This window comes from Sardina pilchardus, chromosome 10 (genome assembly GCF_963854185.1).
Source record: "Sardina pilchardus chromosome 10, fSarPil1.1, whole genome shotgun sequence".
NCBI classification, from domain to species: domain Eukaryota; kingdom Metazoa; phylum Chordata; class Actinopteri; order Clupeiformes; family Clupeidae; genus Sardina; species Sardina pilchardus.
In genome coordinates this window covers 18,998,317-19,018,316 of record NC_085003.1, presented here as the reverse complement: position 1 = coordinate 19,018,316, position 20,000 = coordinate 18,998,317, and the positions used below count along the sequence as shown (strand labels likewise).

Here is a 20,000-nt window from a genome sequence, read left to right as displayed (position 1 = left end):
TGACCTAAGGAAGAAACCATTTAAGAAACCAATACATTCTGGGAGTAATCAGTATCACTGTCTGGATCCAGGAGCCGGTTTATGTTTTTGCTTGGCGGAGTGCTCTTGTAGTTCTGGCTGTATTTACAGTAAACAATGTAGTTGGGCTACTGTTTCAATGCGCTTCACTCTGAGGCCCAAGACGTCCGTCTGATTGAGTGAGTAGATGAGGGGCTCAGTGAGGGGGGCGAGTGAGAGCTGGAGATGGCAAATAGTGAGGAGAATAATGTGGGACACGTTTCCCTTCTAATTTACGGCGTAATCTCTTGCCAGCGTGTCGGCACTGAAAGCCTTATGCTGCTGTTTTTATGAGTGTTGTTGGTGTTGGGCTAATAAAGAGGTGGTCTTGGGCTAATAAAGAGGTGGCGTTGGGCTTATAAAGAGGTGGTTCTTGGTGTTGGGCTAATAAAGAGGTGGTTCTTGGTGTTGAGCTTATAAAGAGGTGGTTCTTGGCGTTGGGCTAATAAAGAGGTGGCGTTGGGCTAATAAAGAGGTGGTTCTTGGCGTTGGGCTAATAAAGAGGTGGGGTTGGGCTAATAAAGAGGTGGTGTTGGGCTGATAAAGAGGTGGTGTTGGGCTGATAAAGAGGTGGTGTTGGGCTGATAAAGAGGTGGGGTTGGGCTGATAAAGAGGTGGTGTTGGGCTGATAAAGAGGTGGGGTTGGGCTAATAAAGAGGTGGTGTTGGGCTGATAAAGAGGTGGTGTTGGGCTGATAAAGAGGTGGTGTTGGGCTAATAAAGAGGTGGTGTTGGGCTGATAAAGAGGTGGTTCTTGGCGTCGGGCTAATAAAGAGGTGGTTCTTGGCGTTGGGCTAATAAAGAGGTGGCGTTGGGCTAATAAAGAGGTGGTGTTGGGCTAATAAAGAGGTGGCGTTGGGCTAATAAAGAGGTGGTTCTTGGCGTTGGGCTGATAAAGAGGTGGTGTTGGGCTAATAAAGAGGTGGTTCTTGGCGTTGGGCTGATAAAGAGGTGGTGTCAGTCAGGATGCTGCAGCTCAGGTGGAGGATCTGAGCCTTATGCTGAGGCTCAGCGTGGAGACAAGCCGTCACCACCACCACTGCCATGTGCCTGTCTCCCGCTGTCTGTGTCTGTCCATCATGTCTCTACCTGACTGCGTGTGTGTGTGTGTGTGTGTGTGTATGTGTGTGTGTGCATCTTCTCTCTCTCTCTCTATCACTCTCTCTCTCTCCCTCTGACTGTGACAGTAATACACAGTATATGAACACTAGTTAAAAATGATTCAAATAAAGCTGAAAAGCTGACACTAAGTGTACTGACTAAATAAATAACAACAAAAATATCAATAATAATCAAATAATTCACTTTCATGTCAACAAAAGCTACACATATACAAAACATAACTCTGTAAGAGAGCAGATCAACTAAGTCCAAGATGAACAGATGAGTCTTATTTTAGAAAGTCCCCAAACTATCACAAGAATGGAGAACATTAGGTAACTCACTCCGCCAAACAACAAGGGATCATTGACGAAAAGAGTCTTGACAGTGATTCTAACAAAGAGCTTGAGTGTGTGTGTGTGTGTGTGTGTGTGTGTATGTGTGTGTAATCACAGGGGTCCTGAGGGGTGGCACAAGACGAGTTTGTGGGTGAGACCAGGCCAGAGGAACCAAGAGAATGAGAGAAAAGATGGACTGGTACAAGATGGACCAGAACAAAGTTAAGGGAATCTAATGGTGTAAAGATGCACTGGTACACAGTTAAGGGAATCTAATGGTGTAAAGATGGACTGGTACACAGTTAAGGGAATCTAATGGTGTAAAGATGGACTGGTACACAGTTAAGGGAATCTAATAGTGGAAAGTATGTGGGCCGCCGCTCCTGTCACTGACGCAGTCACCGACGCTGACGCCACATCTTTGAGACATGTGTGTGTGTGTGTGTGTCCTATGGAGGCTGACTGGGGAAAACAGAGATCTGTTTTGTGTTTTGGCAGCGTTGACAGGTGTTGTGTTTAATGAATTGTTCACACACACACACGCTCACACACACACACACACACACACACACACACACACACACACACACACACACACACACACACACACACACACACAAACACGCACACACACACACACACACACACACACACACACACACACACACACACACACACACACACACACACACACACATCAATCAGTGGCGTTTTATTATTAAGTGTCTTTCCTGATGAGGTCATCTGTGTTGATTTGTGGCAGTTTTGGAGGAGAAAACATCTATTAACATCATATAAAAGGCTGCATTCATCACCCAGCTTCCCAAAAGCTCTGCTGAAGGGCCATTTCTCAGGGCAGAATGATGTCGACGGGTTGGCCAAGGGCATGTGACGCACTTATGTTTCTAATAAATGACAGGAAGACTCTCAGGAGAAAGGCATGCCTGTCTGCACACTGTCACTGGCCCGGCCTTGCTGGGGTAAGCATTAGCTTTGCTGCGGCAGAGAATATAACTATAACAATAATGTTGATAATAATAACAATAATGATAATAACAACAACAACAACAACAACAACAACAACAACAACAATAATAATAATAATACAATAATCAGAATCCTAACAGTGGGGTAGGACTAATCATGTACACACATTGTTGGACTCATTATTTGTAGGCTGCACAAAAAGACACATTTCTGTGTAATTACTATGTTATATGTCATGTGTTGATCATTGGCTTTTGTCATAGTCCACATACTGAAAAGCCAATAGGGGAATTCAAAGCATCTCTGTATAACATTGTGGGGAGAGGGAGTCCGCATTGCCAACTGGGGGACACTCTGTCATGGTTTAACTTGTACTTCCTACTTATTCTAAAGATGAGACAGGAGTTTTTACTAACAAAAGCATAAAACTGTAATAAGAGTCTCTATTGAGAAAACAGTTCATATAAAACACAGGAGCTGAGTGAAGATGGTGCCCTGGCCTGCACATCCCGATGATGATGGTGGGACTGAGCGCACATGAACACAGTCGAGGGTGTCTGGTCTACATGAAGGATTCAGGCTGCAGTTCTGAGCAGTCTCATCTTGTAAAGAAGTTTACATCAGTTGGCTCACCTTACACTATGTTACATGAAAATGCACTGCACGTATGCGTTGCTTTACACAACAATGACATTTGAGAGATGCAGAGAAGAGCCTCCTTTCGCCGCACACTGCCCAACCCCCCACAGACTCCCCGGGGATGATATCCCACAGCTCTGATGTTTGAGCGCACGCTGTCCTGTCCGCCCGCGCTGTGTGGAGAGACGTGTCCCGCATTTGCACTGGAGATCACCGGACTATCAAACGAGCGCTCGTGTCACGGAAGATGACACGCGTGCCACTTAACGACGGAGCTGATGGAGGATTGCGCGCTCATGTCACGTTCTCAAAATACAGCCCGGGGCGATAGATGCGCTCTCCCTCGGCTGCGGTGACAAGCGGGTAAACCGGAGGCTCGGTCCGTGGGAGTGACGGAGTGACTGACGGCCTGACGGAGTGACACGAGACCGTGTCTGTGTCGCTCGCTCCTCATTCTGGCGATCTCCAACTGCCACATCAAACAACGCCTCCACGCGCACGCGTCCCTGATTCGTTCTGAGCTGTAATCATCTTGATGGAGCAGACTCAGCCCAGCGCCTCGCCCCTCAAAACGACAAAAGTCATCGCGCTGCCATTTACTCCGCACGCAGCGTCACCACACTGAAACAAATGCCCCTCTGCTCAAGAACAAATAGCCTACAGTAGACGACAGCGAGACAGTTGTTTACCTCACAACTTCAGATGGTCTAAAAGTGCTCAGATATTCATTCTGACATCAACACACAACGCATAAGATCTTTTCAGCCTGGATTCCACAAATGGGTAGCCTATTAAAGGTTAGGTTTTTTATTAAGACATCATACTTTTTCCCAGGTGGATAAGCTAGGCTACATTATCTTATTTAGGCTAGCAAAAGGTAGTTCTATCAGTTTCATCAATTATGACTAATTGTATTTGTTGGATTCGTCACCTCATCATGTCTCTTGATTGAAAACAGGCTGAAATTGAATTAGAGTGTAAATTGAGCACGATGCAGGATGTGCAGTTATCTCTCAGTAAAACCTTGTGCATCATTCATCAATGACTGGGAGCAGAAGTGAGCCATGCAGGTTTTGGCTCAATCAGTTACAGAACCAGCAGCTGATAGATCCTGATCCAGGCCTAAATAGGGCCGGAGATACACCTGCTAGTCGGTAGAGCATCTCTGGGTGGGAGGGCATCTTGCCATGAGTCGGCCAAGGAAACCCACAGTGAAATCTGGTGTAGGCCAAGGTTAATTTTAGATCAAAGAATGACCTGACCACATCGGTAAATACGTAATTTATTTATTTATTTATTCATTCATCACTATTTTGAATGTTAAAGGGTGTATCTGACTGAACCAGCCTCTACGATTGGGTAGTTCAGGGGAGGTAGGTTGAACTGAATTCATGGCCATTGTTCAATACCTTTCAGCTCTAGAGCCCCCTCTTGTGGTATCTGTAAGCACTTGCCTTCATCTCACCAAATTAGGGAGTATTGCTGGCTGCCTGTGTCAAGACACATCATTGGGTGAGGTAGACCTTCTAAGGCAAAACACTGCCACCCTCTGGTTGCCAGAGGTTCAGAAATCAGATCCTTCTGAGATACTGAAAATACCCACAAATTTCACTGTAAATCACCAGGTCCTCGGCTAGGAACCAGATTATTTTGGGCATCGACACACTTAAGAGAAAGACATAATCCAGACGCCTTTAAGGCTCTGTGTCGTGTCTTTAAATCAGTTGAAGGTTGCTGTTTACACCTGTTCCACATATTACTGTAACATCTTCAAAGCAAGATGTCATCCAGATGGTGAAAAAGGAGCGTTTATTTACACTTGGATTCATCACATTTGTGAAGGCTCTGGTTTTACATCAAAGCTTTGCATAAATCTACTCCTAATATGGTGCTCTATTAATAAGGCTGAATCAAATTGATACAATGTCATTCTAGATAATTATAATTATATATGTAATTATACATAATTACACATAATTACACCCCTTCTTGTGTGGTTTCAATTGAACCATCATGCTTGACTCAAATAGTTTAGAACAAAAACTAGCCAGACAACAGTTTCATTGAAATTAGAAATATAATTGTTACATTGCTCAACAAGCAAGAAAAACACAACCAAGAAACACTACAGTATGGCTTGTTATTTTATTTGACATGCATTTTCATTTTTTCAACAGCTCCTGGTTTACCATGAGTTCTGGTCCTCACCATGGAGTCCATGTACGTGGGTAAGTAACTTGGAGCACATTAGCCAATGGGAAACCTGTCCCATCCACTTCCTCCTCTCTCTCCCAGCTCCACTACCACTACCAACAATATGAGACCAAAACATGACATACACTACACAGTAGAAAAAGAAACAAACAAAAAACATTTATACTCTTCTCAAAAGGACTACATGAAAGACAGTACGTACTGTAAAGGGAATATAAGACATCCAGCCGCTCATTTGGCAGTGTTAAGTTATGAGGCCCACCTCCAGGGCCCGTTCTACTGAGGGAAGCTTCAGTGAGTGCTGTGGTGGCAGCCATTTTGTGCTTAATGTAGCTAAAGGTTAAAGAACAAAATGCTTTGGCGTTATGTTGGTGTTTTTTTTTTTTTTTCTTTTTGTTTTTGTTGTAGTGTTTTAGTGTAATGTGGTCGTCAGCAGTCGTCATGTGTGATATACCTGTGAATCCCGACGTGTCACATGTGCACAGTTCCACAGGCAAGGGATTCATGACATCATAAAGTCTCTGACATCATATCCTCATGGAAAAGCAATGACATCAAAACTTTACTGGCAGTGTCCACCTTCAGCAGTCGACTCTTGCCCTGTGCCAAAATAAAAGTCCCTGGCAACCTGACTCAACTAGAGAACATTCCACTGGTACATCTCTGTCCACTCAAGTCCATATATATACACCATATGCGTGGGATTACAGTGACCGCGGTCATTCAGTGGTTATTTAATCCATCAGTTTAATTAAGCTGTTTGCAGTTACTCTTGTTAATTATAGCTAACTCTTCATAATAATATTTCTAAAAGCATTCCACTAGGGAAAAGATAGCATCTCTGCTGCAAGTGGACCATTGTGGGTATGCAGGGTTTTAGCTACATGTATCAGCTCCTGTCAAGGCGTTGAGGATCAGATGGAAATCCTCTCACACTACTCAGTTTATCTCTATCAGTTCAGTAAGTGCTGAGGTGCCCTGAATAAAAACCTATAGAACCACTCAGGCCACATGTCAGCCAGAGGCAGCCTCTCTTCAGCCTTCTCTTGTGGTCAGGAGCCAAAGGCATCAGCTCCTGCACGGCTGCACATCTAGGGCATGACCCGTGGGGCCGAGCGGTCATCGCACACAGACTTCCGCAGCCGGACGCCCCTGCGGATGGTCTTCAGCATGTCCTCCCCCTCTGGGACCGGCATCTTCTCCCTGGGGCTCTGGCTCTGGCTCTGTAACTGGCTCTGGCTCTGCCACTGGCCCTGGCTCTGGAACTGGAACTGGCTGTGGCTCGCTGCTGCCCCCTCTGTCGGGGAGGGGAAGGGGAACTGCCCCTCTCCCAGGGCGTGGGCGCTGGCCACCAGCTCTCCGATCTGCTCCACCAGCGTGTGGCGGTTAGCGGCCAGCAGCATCTCCTCGTGCTGCTGCTGCTGCTGCTGCTGCTGGAGCTCCAGGCCGGAGGGCTGCGGGGGGTACAGGGTGGGGTCGTACCCGCCGGCGGCGCTCCACGGCTGGGTGGGCAGGCTGAGGCGCTTGGGCGAGGCCTTCATGTAGTCCAGGGCTCCCGGCGGGAGGTCGTCCACGTACAGGCTCTCCTGGCTGCCGTTGGTCTCCGGGGGCGGCGGGGGGAACCCTGGGGAGGTGGGGGACTTGACCGGCACCATCGGGGGGCGGATGGGAATGGGGCCCACGTTGGACGGGGTGCGCCTCACCCCTCCTTTAGACGACGGGGTTCGCCGAATGGTGGCCGTCCCTGAGGAGACGACCATCCCACTAACGCTGACCGCCCCGGACCCGTTGGTCTCAGACGGGCTGTGAGGGTGGGAGTAGGCGCTGTGGGGGGCCGCGCCATGGGGGTGGGAGTAGGCGCTGTGGGGGGCCGCGCCATGGGGCGGGGTGCCTACTTTGGTGCCCATGCCCGCGGGCAGTCCGGCCGTGCTGGCGGGCCTCTTGGTCTGGATCATACGCCGGTAGTTCTGAGCCAGGTTGCTATGGCGAGGAACAGTGCAGGACCTGTCGAAGTCCGACTGAGGGTCGACATCACCGTCACCATTCATGGAGTAGCTGTCATAGTCTGAAGCTGCGGAGGAGAGAGGAGAGGAGAGGAGAGGAGAGGAGTGGAGAGGAGGAGAGGAGAAGAGAGGAGGAGAGCGGAGAGGAGAGTGGAGGAAAGGAGAGGAGATGAGAGGAGAGGAGAGAAGAAGAGAGAGGAGAGGATGAGTGGACAGAGCAAAGGAAAGAGGAAAAACAGTACAGTAGTTACAGTAGTATTACAGCAGCACATTACAGCAGTATTACAGTGTAGCATTTTCTAAGCAGGAAAGTAGCATGTTTATCTGTGTTTCATGAATGCTTCTGTGTGAGGGGGTAATTATGTGATTTTTCCCGTGCTCTCTTACTATGAATGTGTGTGTGTGTGTGTGTGTGTATTACCATGTGATGGGATGGTATCCTCTGAGCAGGACGGCGTGGTGTTTTGAGTGTGTGTGTGTGTGTGTGTGTGCGTGTGTGTGTGTGTGTGTGTGTGTGTGTGTGTGTGTGTATTACCATGTGATGGGATGGTATCCTCTGAGCAGGACGGCGTGGTGTTCTGAGTGTGTGTGTGTGTGTGTGTGTGTGTGTGCGTGCGTGCGTGCGTGCGTGTGTGCGTGCGTGCGTGTGCGTGCGTGCATGTGCGTGTGTGTGTGCGTGTGTGTGTGTATTACTAGGTTACGGGGACGCTGGCAAGACATGCCGCTCCGTCTGGCATCATGTTTTTGTTTGTTTTTATGTCATTTTCGTAATTTTATGTTTTATTCTGTTCGTTTTTTGTAGTTATTTGTCTAGTTTATTGTTTTCACTCTTAGTTAACATTATTTTCGATAGTCTTGTGCTTTTTGTTAGTCTGCATTTTGCTGCGTAGCCTAGGCCTAAAACTGATGCCATGAACGGCATGAACCGCTCATCCTCCATCCGTGAACGGCGCTGCTTCAGGACTGGTCAGAAGAGCTGAGGACCGGCTACAACTGCGGGCGATGTTGCTACCGCCGATCTACTGCTGGCCTGCGAGCTGCCATGGTCTGCTGCCTGGAATCGAGAAGCATCTCGCTGCAGTAGCCTAGGCCTACTTGCTGGAATCTGGATCGAGCTATCATCAGCTAACATCAGAAGCTAAAGGCAAACTGTCGCTGTCGGGGTCCACTGAGTTGCTGATCTGGATCACCCACGACTTCTGACTGTTCTGCTTGCTTATGCTGCTCTCCAGCCGGCCTGTGTAGCGCCGTTGAACCCTCCGCTCCGGATTAAGCTATGCGCCATCAATGCCATGGGACTTTGGATGTAGTCAGTTGGACTAGGCTACTTTAACGTGGACTTTTCTGTTTTTGTTTGTTTTATTATTTATTTGACTTTTGTTTATTTGTCTGTCTTGTAGGCCTATGTCTGTGGTGTCAAGGGTGTAGCCTTACGCCGCTCCGTCCGACATGCCAATTTTGCCTAGTGTTGCAAGTGTTTTTGTTAATCTATGTTGTTTTATTATATGTTGATTGTTGTTTGGTGTCTGTCTTTGTATGTCTCTGTATGTCTTGGTGTCCGTCGGGTACGCTGGCGACTACGCCACTCCGTTCGGCACTGTCTGTGCACGTGAAATGCGCTATGTTTGTAGTGGTTGTCTAATGTCTGTCTTGATGTCTGTACAGGAACGCTGTGCGAATACGCCGCTCTGTCTGGCACCTGGCTATTTTGTGTCAGTTTAATTATTTGCTTTTTGTATCTTTTTCTTATTCTTGTTTTATTATTTTGATTATTGTTGTTATATGTTTTGTGACTCAGGGCATTGCTGTAAAAGAGCTTGATGCTCAGTCAATTTTCCCTGAATAAAAACGGTTGATGATTACCATGTGATGGGATGGTATCCTCTGAGCAGGACGGCGTGGTGTTCTGAGTGTGTGTGTGTGTGTGTGTGTGTGTGTGTGTGTGTGTGTGTGTGTGTGTATTACCATGTGATGGGATGGTATCCTCTGAGCAGGACGGCGTGGTGTTCTGAGTGCTGTAGCCACTGGAGTACTGTAGAGAGTCACGGCTGCTCTTCTGCTGTTCCACAGTCAAGCCGCGGGTCAACACCATGGCCAGCTCACTAGCAGCCGCACACATGGGCTTCATGTGCTGGACACACACACACACACACACACACACACACACACACACACACACACACACACACACACACCACACACACGCAGGAATATATATTAAAACATTGTGAAGAGGACTAAGATCAACTTACTGATGTGGATAAAAACTAGTGGCTACACATGCAAAATATTGCAAATTATATTCTGAAATATGAATGAATAAAACTGCACAAATATAATACTATAACTACGTACTGTACACATATATTATTCAAACTATACATTACACACCCAAACAATGAATTCTAATGGTAGAATAGCAGCCTTTGCTACTGGCTTACCTTGGGTGCCACGGTAACAGGGCTCATCCTGGCCCTTTGAGGGTCCTCCGGGTGCATCCCAGCATTCCCTCTGCTCATGTACGGGCTCTCCGCCTCCCGGAGTCTCTCGATAGGGTCATTCCTCCGAGCCTGAGAGGCCACGCGAGGCTCATAGGCATTGGACAGCTCATAGGAGTTAGACTTGGCCCAGTCCTGGAGGTGTGGAGGAATTGTTACTGAGTGACACATGCAGAAATGCACACTGGGAAATTGAGTTTTTGGAGGCATGTTTTTTTTTTTTAGGAACATTAAATAAAATCCCAAGTGTTAAACGAGGGTGAAATGCTTTTTAAAGTGTTGATTAATGCTGGATTAAACACATATGAAACTAAAGATACATGATAAGTAAAGAAAATTATATTTAATTAATGTTAACGAAAGCTCAAAGAAGGCTGCGTGTTAGGCAGAAGATGGGTAAATCAGACAGAAAGCTAATTAAAAAGCATGAGACACAAAAAAGCAAAACAAGAGCTAAAACTAAAATGGTCAAAATAAAACAAACCTTCCAGCAAGGAACCTTTGATGTGGGTGAGGGGGTGTTTGATCCGGGGGAATAGTTATGAGGGGACACAGGAAGTATGAAAGAGAGAGGCCTCATGGAGCCAGTGAGTGAGTGAACAGGGCGGAAGGTAGCAAAGGATGAGCCCAACTGTGGGATGGACAGATATCATGGTCACCAGGAGCGTCTCAACACAGCGGACACAGATAAGAGTAGTAGTCGCAGCAGCATTAGCCGCAACCCACACACACACACACACACACACCCCCGCCTGACACACATGAGTTATTCCCCACAGCTGCACCACCACGGTCAGGCACGCAGAGATAAAAGCACACTAATTGTATTAAGGTATTACGGTAGAAATGGTACTTTAAAAAGGGATTATCTGAAACTTTATGAGGGCCTGCAGGATTACAGCTCAGGCCCATTAGTATCAGATGCATCAGCAGGCTTGTAATTTAGGGACTAAATGTTTGGGCTTTTTTGTCTGGCCCAAAAACATTTTAGCAAGTTGATTTGCAGAATGTAATCCTCCATCAGAATATGATTTTTATCAGATTGTAGAAAGTTTAAGGCCTTTTATTCAAATCACTGTTCCTTGTCATGGATGGATGCTAACGTCATGACGACAGCAAAAGAGAGCTGGTAGTGTCACCGTGGTGGTGGAGCAGGAGGTATTCAACACACACATTCTGAATGTCACTCTATAGAGGCTGCAGTTAGCACAGAGGCCGTGTTAACATGTACTAGTGAAGAGAAGAAACAACAGTAGCGCAATGGGACAACATTAGCCACAATCACACACACTAGCAATAGCACAACAACAATGTAAGACAAGCTTGGAGACACAGTTTGCCACAGACAAAATTGTGAAACATGGATTTGTGTGTGTGTGTGTGTGTGTGTGTGTGTGTGTGTATGTGTGTGTGTGTGTGTGTGTGTGTGCGTGTTTATGTGTTTATGTCTGTGTGTGTGTGTGTGTGTGTGTGTGTGTGTGTCTGAGAGAAAGAGAGAGACAGAGGAGAGATAGAGAGCGAGAGTGAGTGAGAGAGAGAGAGAGGGAGAGAGATAGAAAGAGAGAGAGAGTGAGCGAGAGAGAGAGAGAGAGAGCGAGAGAGGGAGCCCTGACACTCACCGCAGTGGGGGAGTTGCACTCACTGACAGACTGACACACTTCAGAAGCCTCAGACGAGGCAGAGCTGGAGGACTTCTGTGGGACGAGAGGAGAGGCACCGCCATGTCACACCAGAGGAGGAGAGGAACAACACACAAGGGGGGTGGAGGAGGAGGAGAGGAACAACACACAGGGGGGTGGAGGAGGAGGAGAGGAACAACACACAGGGGGTGGAGGAGGAGGAGAGGAACAACACACAGGGGGGATGGAGGAGGAGGAGAGGAACAACACACAGGGGGGGTGGAGGAGGAGGAGAGGAACAACACATCGGGGCGGGGGGGGGGGGGGGGGGTGGGTAACAAGCGCCAGTGAGGGTGTGTGTCTGCAGGTTCTGCAGTTGAGTGTGTAGTATATCAGCGCTTTGATGTTGTGTGTGTGTCCAGATGGGATCTGCTGGGCGCAGCGTCCTACCTGGCTGGTGTGTGTGTGTGTGTGTGTGTGTGTGTGTATGTGTGTGTGTGTGTGTGTGTGTCCAGATGCGATCTGCTGGGCGCAGGGTCCTACCTGGCTGGTGTGTGTGTGTGTATGTGTGTGTGTGTGTGTGTGTCCAGATGTGATGTGCTGGGCGCAGTGTCCTACCTGGCTGGTGTGTGTGTGTGTGTGTGTCCCCGGATGTGATCTGCCGGGCGCAGGGTCCTACCTGGCTGGTGATGTCAGAGGGCATGGGGGAGGGAGGCTTGGAGTGGGTGTTGGCATCCTGGGAGATGAAGCCGGAGTCATGAGATGACACACTGCTGAGGCGATGGGCGCTCCCCGGTGGCAGGTGGACCAAACTGCAGGGACAATGAGAAGGACAGGCAGACAGGACATTAACATGCTGACTGACTTTTACATGTTGAAAGTCAAACTGCTGGAGAATTAATTATCAATGAATTAATCGTTACTGGATGAATCCTAAATCTAGTCTCTTCTGACTGGTATAAAACAAAGCTATTTGAAACAGACAACAGGACTTCCATTGCAAGTGTCAATGGGAGAACTACAGCCACAGGAAGAGCAAGAGGGCATATGAGACACGCACCTGCACAGGCTGCTCTTCCTGGAGCCCAGGCTGCTGGGGGAGGACGGGGGGGTCTGGTAGGACCAGTTATAGTCAGAGCCCTTCAGGTCCACGATCACCTAGGAGCAAGTGAATGGAGGTTTATATGGTGTTATTACAGTCATAGCCAGCACGAATACAATGGATGTATGACTTGATTTGTGTGTTTGTGTGTGTGTGTGTTTGTGTGTGTGTGTGTGTGTGTGTGTGTGGTCACCTGTTCACTTGTAGCGGGCAGTTTGTGTGGATCGGTGGTCAGGACTGTGAGGTCATCAATAATGGCCTGCAGATGCGTGACCTCTCCCAACATGGCGATCTCTCCGTTCTAGCGACACCGAGAAAGAGGAAAGAAGCTCTTACTAGTGGCACTGACCACTCTAAAGACAACGCTGACACCGGACAACAGTGGACATCCACTGACACCGGACAACAGTGGACATGCTCGTCATTACCCTGCTACCATCTCCAAATCAGCAGGGTCAGTGTATATCTCCACACACTCTTGTAATGTTTGAGAGAAATGAGAAGAGAGCTGGAAGATGGTGGTTGACATTATACTTTTCCTTCTCCCTGTTTTATCACCTGTCTTATCACCTGTCTTACCTTCGTTATCCACTTATCTCTTTAGTCACCCTTACTCACCCACTACCCAACCCCTACCCAACCACTGCACAACCACTACCCAACCCCTACCCATCCCCTACCCAACCACTACTCAACATCTACACAACCCCTATCCAACCTCTACCCAACCCCTACCCAACCCTCTGTACCCAACCCTCCCTCTCTTACCACCATAGGCAGCAGCATGCTGATGAAGTTGCAGTAGCGCCCCCTCTCCTCCAGGAGGGCCCGCCGCACCGCCTGCTTCTCCGTCTCCTCCATCAGCAGGTACATGTCACTCACGTCCTGCATAGCACTGTTGAGCTGGGGCTGCAGACCTCCCCTTCCTGAAGGACGGAGAGAGAGAGAGGGGAGAGAGAGAGAGAGAAAGGGAGAGATAGAGAGAAAGAGGGAGAGGGAAAGAGGGAGAGAAGGAGAGGAAAAGAAAGAGAGAGAGAGAGGGAGGGGAGAAAGGGATAGAGAGAGGGCAGGGGAAAGATGAAAAGTTTGGGGTAGGGACAAGGAGTCAGAAAATGACAAGGATGAAGAGAAGAGATAAAAAAGGGGAAATGGGAATGAGATTATGCGAACGTGAGAACATGAGAACATGAGAACGTGAGAACATGAGAACGTGAGAACATGAGAACATGAGAACATGAGAACGTGAGAGCATGCTATCTTGTGATAGGCTGATCAGTCTCCATTTGGATGTATGAGTACTGATGATCGGAGGACGGGTCACCAACACCTGAAATGAATGAACCGGACAGCTTGATGTGTGACGAACGAGACCATATCACAGTGTTGTCATGGAAACACTTAATTTCAAAGGTAGTTACTTCAATACGAGAAAATTTGTTTTTATTATGACGCCAATAATGTCACTATGACCACACTGTAAAAGCCTTTCAATGTGAATGAAAATGATTCAGTCGTCACAAACAGGATGATTCTAAAAGCTGAAGTGATGATACTACGTAAATGAGAGGTTCTTCCGTGGACACATATGGCATGCAAGCTTATCTCCTACAGACAACAAACAGACAGATGAACAACGCATGGAGGTGAAATGGGGGTTAAACGGATGAGAGGTGATGTTGCGGCGGGACACTTAAAGCTAGCAGAGGAAGCGTACGTACCCGGGAGTTCTAGAGATAGAGAACATGGCCCAGTAGAGAGAGAGAGAGAGAGAAGAGAGGAGAGAGAGAGAGAGGGAAGAGAGGAGAGAGAGAGAGAGAGAGAAAGAGAGAGAGGGAAGAGGCAGGGAGCAGAGTTAGCTTTTCAACTGAGTACTGAAACAAGCCCAGAGCTTATTTAGACCAGCCTTAGCAAAAGCAAGCATTACAGCCATATTTGAAAAAGTGAGCACATAAAAATAGGAAATTCTGCCATGCATCAATGACACAGTCATATCTGTGCAGCGATCACTGGACTAGGGTATATGTGTCTTGAACAATCGGCCACTAGATGGCAGTGTTTTGTGGCACGCCCTGCACATCCTCCATATCTGCATCCCCAGCAGTGGAGGCCTATGGGGACCCACAGCAGAGCAGCTGTGCGGTGCAGGACAGAGTCCCTCGTTTGGGCCCTCAAACGCACAGCGCCTCCGACCCCCCAGAGGTCAGCTGGAGTTCAAGGTCCTAGACTGGTGAGCTGGATTAGCAGTGAGCGCCTAACCTTAGGCCCAGTAATCCACATAACAGGAGCAGGATCAGGGGCAGGAAGCCTGTGTGGGCTGGCCAGTGGCCACCACCACCTCACCACCGACTGACCTCTTGCGCTCCAGCCAACCATCCGCCCCATTACACTAATCTGCACCACAACGGTCCTCTATGCGCCGCGTTTCCAAAAGTCTCCATTCTGGAACGCCGTTTCAAAAATGTGTGTTTTTATATGACCCCAAGAACCCCATTGTGATGCGAGACAAAGAGAACACATCAAAACATCTCAGTTTTTCGCCAACAATTTTTTTTCACGGCATGTGGATTTCTAACACCAAATAGCGGAGAAGATAATACAATAGTTTGGGTAAATGTTGAACCCTTCTGATTATTAATATTGCCAAGAAATGTTCAACCAGATCCCTACAGTTTCTGGAAGCAATCAACACAAAAGAAATAGTTGTAATTGTGAAATGCCGATGTGTGCAGATGCAGTCGTAAATATACTGCAGCTGGATACTGGTGTCACACACCACGTCTTGTCCATTCCTGAGCGATGACTCATTAGTCCAGCTGATTCAGCTGAGGTCTTGTAGGGAATGAAAGGTGCAGGGGAAATGTACTGGGATAGGAAGGTCAAGACGACATTGGAAGCGTACCTTTTCTGGCTTTCTTCTGCAGCTTCAAGGTGTCTGAGGATTTCTTCTTAATTTCCTGCCTGGATCGCTTGTACTCTGCAGAGAGTGAGCAGAGAGTGGACAGAGTGAGCAATTTTCACAAACATACACCAAGCACAAATACCAAACATACACCAAGCACATATACCAAACATACATCAAGCACATATACCAAACATACACCAAGCACATATACCAAATATACACCAAGCACATATACCAAACATATAATACATCAAGGAAACATTTTTATTTCTCTTCAGTGAACTGTATTATTTATAATGCTGTGATGATGAGTGGTGGGTAAACAATGGAAGTCTGGTTGACCAGTATCAGGCTAACATGACCTCTAGATGCAGGTGAGAAGCATCCACAACGTGTTTGAGTGAGAAGAGGTAAGGAACCGCTGTGAGTGAGAAGAGGTAAGGAACCGCTGTGAGTTAGAAGAGGTAAGGAACCGCTGTGAGTGAGAAGAGGTAAGGAACCGCCGTGAGTGAGAAGAGGTAAGGAACCGCTGTCAGTGAGAAGAGGTAAGGAACCGCTGTGAGTGAGAAGAAACCGCTGTGAGTGAGAAGAGGTAAGGAACCGCTGTCAGTGAGAAGAGGTAAGGAACCGCTGTGAGTGAGAACAGGTAAGGAACCGCTGTGAGTGAGAACAGGTAAGGAACCGCCGTGAGTGAGAAGAGGTAAGGAACCGCTGTCAGTGAGAAGAGGTAAGGAACCGCTGTGAGTGAGAAGAAACCGCTGTGAGTGAGAAGAGGTAAGGAACCGCCGTGAGTGAGAAGAGGTAAGGAACCGCTGTCAGTGAGAAGAGGTAAGGAACCGCTGTGAGTGAGAACAGGTAAGGAACCGCTGTGAGTGAGAACAGGTAAGGAACCGCTGTGGGTGAGAAGAGGTAAGGAACCGCTGTGGGTGAGAAGAGGTAAGGAACCGCTGTGAGTGAGAAGAGGTAAGGAACCGCTGTGGAAAAGTGTTTGCCACTGAGATCAGCATCTGTAAGTTGAAGATGTGAGTAGGATAGGAGAGCTAGCCAGTGGCTAAGGCACACCCCATGCAGGCAGCCATGAATAGATCATCGAGTGTGTATTTAAAGAACATCTAAAGAGGAGACTCTAGGATGGTTTTGGCCTGATGCAGAGGAAATGCCGGGCGTGGCCAGCCGTGGGTCTGTCACTGTGTGGAACCAGCGCATCAGGGCTTAGCCAGCCAGCGTTAGCCAGTTAGCATCATCTTTAGAAATGTCTTCTGATATGTGCTCCCCTCTGGCCCCATCTTCATAAACAAACCAATCAGGTGCCATTTCCGATGGCCATACATTATGTCATCCATGTGGATTGGTTGATTCTCCCAGCAAGATATTGCCAGCTCAACCACCAATCCACATTGACGACATACCGTTGTAATGTACATTATCTACGTCTGTAGCGTGGCACCTAAGTGGCAAACTCTAGATGGTGCCGGAAAATAGCCCTGTGAAACACCATTTACAAAAAGATGGTTGCGGTGCATTTCAAACTCTTTTGGTCGCGGTAGCTAGCCTAGCATGGGCCATTGAAAACAATGGGAGCGGTACTTCCTCCTTCGCTCCAGTTAAATGTAACACTTTCATGTGTGGAGGCCCCATTACCATCTGCCCACCTGACTCCCTTAGCACCCACTGACCTTTGGCATGGTCTTTGTCCAGCAGGGCGGCAGTCTTCTTCCACTCCTCAATCCTGTCCTGCAGAGGTCCGATGAGCTTCTCCATAAGAGCACTGGGGAGAAGTAACACAATTCATTACAAAATAAAATAAAGGAAAAGATAGATAGATAGATAGATAGATAGATAGATAGATAGATAGAGTATAGTGGTGCTGAGATGAGTGGATAGATAGATAGATAGATAGATAGGTAGATACAAAAAGTGAACAGGAAGCATGAGATTGGACATGATTTAGCAGTATAAATACCACCTGATCCACACAGACAAACAACAACATATCCATCCCTCTGTGCTCTTGTGTGCTTTCCATTTAAACCTCATGTTAAACAACAACATATCCATCCCTCTGTGCTCTTGTGTGCTTTCCATTTAAACCTCATGTTAAACAACAACATATCCATCCCTCTGTGCTCTTGTGTGCTTTCCATTTAAACCTCATGTTAAACAACAACATATCCATCCCTCTGTGCTCTTGTGTGCTTTCCATTTAAACCTCATGTTAAACCGCAACGCAGTGTTCCTCTGTGCTCTTGTGTGCTTTCCATTTAAACCTCATGTTAAACCGCAACACCGTGTTCAGTGAGTCTCATGTTAAACCGCAACGCTGTGTTCAGTGAGTCTTATGTTAAACCGCAACGCCGTGTTCAGTGAGTCAGTAATCCCCTGAGAGATCAGGGTCATGACTATGTGATGACACATACATGAAACAGATGACCCGAGGGAAACACACTTAGCACTGTAACATGATCTCCTAAAGTGGCGCAAAGCCTCGCTACACAAACATGGCCCGCTGACAATAGCCACATAGTCTACACAGATGACATGTTGGTGCTAGCTGCATCAGTTCTTAGTCTACACAGATGATATGCTGACGCTAGCTGCATCAGTCCTTAGTCTATACAGATGACAGATGACATGTTAGCATTTGCTACATCAGTCCTTAGTCTAAACAGATGACATGTTAGCGTTTGCCACATCAGTCCTTAGTCTATACAGATGACATGTTAGCGTTTGCCACATCAGTCCTTAGTCTATACAGATGACATATTAGTGCTAGCACTAGCTGCATCCACCCCTATGTTCCCTAGTCTACACAGATGATATGCTAACTCCACTGCTAGGCGTGTCAGTCCCTACAGCACACAGATATTAGCCACACGTACTGCTCCCTGTGCTAGTGCAGCTGAGACAGGAAGTGAGCTGATGTGGGGTGAATGGGGGTGTGAGTGACGGGCGGGGTGTGAGTGACGGGCGGGCGGGACTCTTACTTGGTGAAGTGCCGCAGCTTGGCCTCAATGCTACGGTGACGCATGCACATCCTCGTCAGGGCCGAGCCGATGTCCCGGGTAGCACCTGGAGGGGTAGGGGAGGGCAAGAAGAGAGGAGGAGAGAGCGGAGAGGGAGAAGAGAGGAGAGGAGAGAGGAGGAGAGGGAGGAGAGAGAAAAGAGAGGATGAGTAAACATCAGGAATATCAGGAGAAGCATTCACAGATAGCCTGCAGTGAGTGACACACTGTCAAGTTTCCAACATTTTGTTATATTCATCTTGAAATGGGTTCATAAATTAATTTCTTTCTTCATCAATCTACAAAATACACAATGACACAGCAAAAACTGGAGTGGAGTGTTGTGTACCTTTTATTAAAAATAAAACACTGAAACAAATAACCCACTTAACTAACCAACCAACTAACTTGGCCCTTATCTCAGATTCAAGTGATCATAGTGATGATCAGGAAATATTGTCTGCAGAAAATCTCTTAGCAGATGTTTTAATCTAAACAAACTTGCTCTGATTTATGAGCACATGACAATAAACTTTGAACTTTGGACACTGCAGACAGCATATTAAAGGCTGTGAGAAAGAATACACCAATTCTTTACAAGTGTGTGTGCTCTATGAAAATCAAATTGGTGACCTTAGCCTCTTTGTCTTGCTCTACCCGTTCTGCTACATGTTTACATGATCTAAACTCCGAGGTTTGGGCTGACATCAAGTTAATGTCAGAGAACTATCAACGGAACACTAGGAGGGCAAACTCTCCATCAGAACACAACACACACCAAAAAACACATCAACAGCAGACACAGAATTGGGTCAAAAACAAGCCGAGCCACAACAGAACAACCCAAAGTTAAGCCATGTTAATCTTGTGCTCACTTAGGCGTTTATGGAACAAAAAATACTGAGCAAATGAAAACATTTGTTTTGTGTCAACAGCTGTGATTCAGGTCAATGGTTGATTTGTTTCATGTTTCTAACGCTTGCTCTGCGCTGGCTTCATATATGGGTTTCTTCACTGCAAGGCTATAGCAGTGCATTTGAAGCAGGAAGGCTAAGAGAGAGTGCTGAATGTGGAAAGTGCAGATCAGAACTTTCACTGTTCCTTAGATGCAGAAATCTCTCAACAAAACACTGTATCTGATCTGACCTCAGACAGGAAGGTTTTGAGAGGAGCTATGTTTTAGTGAGGCGTTGGATGTGGAAACTAGGCTACATATCAGAACTCTCACTGTTCCTTAGATGCAGAAATCTCTCAACAAAACACTGTATCTGATCTGACCTCATTCACTCCCGAGAGCGCAGCACTGCACCTACAGGCCAGCAGGGGGCAGTGGTCAGGTCACATATGGAAGGGTGGGGAGGCGGTCAAATGGACAGTGAAGCCTGTGTTTAGATGGAGCCAAGAGAAGCGCCTGAAACTACAACATGTCACCTTTAAATGTACCCCACTGTCTTCCGTGTTCCATGACGTGAACTGGCAAAATAATGACGCACCAGTGATGTGTTTACAACACAAACAGCCTCGTGGGCCTGTTTACGC

At 47.3% G+C, this 20,000-nt stretch overlaps 1 protein-coding gene across 2 annotated transcripts in view; it reads right to left on the bottom strand.

Moving 5' to 3' along the window:
- Positions 1 to 5,185: 5,185 nt before the first annotated feature.
- The window catches only part of LOC134093876 (protein MTSS 2-like), a 36,847-nt gene continuing 22,032 nt past the window's right edge, over positions 5,186 to 20,000 (bottom strand). The window contains exons 4-15 of one of the 2 annotated variants that reach the window (XM_062547168.1): positions 18,444 to 18,528; positions 17,136 to 17,227; positions 15,457 to 15,531; positions 13,326 to 13,483; positions 12,751 to 12,858; positions 12,516 to 12,613; positions 12,135 to 12,267; positions 11,456 to 11,530; positions 10,321 to 10,467; positions 9,780 to 9,971; positions 9,304 to 9,469; positions 5,186 to 7,406 (exon numbers count right to left, since the gene is read on the bottom strand). In XM_062547168.1, coding sequence (XP_062403152.1) covers positions 6,427 to 7,406; positions 9,304 to 9,469; positions 9,780 to 9,971; positions 10,321 to 10,467; positions 11,456 to 11,530; positions 12,135 to 12,267; positions 12,516 to 12,613; positions 12,751 to 12,858; positions 13,326 to 13,483; positions 15,457 to 15,531; positions 17,136 to 17,227; positions 18,444 to 18,528 — 2,309 coding nt within the window. In that variant the 3' untranslated portion in view covers positions 5,186 to 6,426. The remainder of the gene's footprint in view (positions 7,407 to 9,303; positions 9,470 to 9,779; positions 9,972 to 10,320; positions 10,468 to 11,455; positions 11,531 to 12,134; positions 12,268 to 12,515; positions 12,614 to 12,750; positions 12,859 to 13,325; positions 13,484 to 15,456; positions 15,532 to 17,135; positions 17,228 to 18,443; positions 18,529 to 20,000) is intronic. The other variant, XM_062547169.1, reaches the window with a different exon arrangement.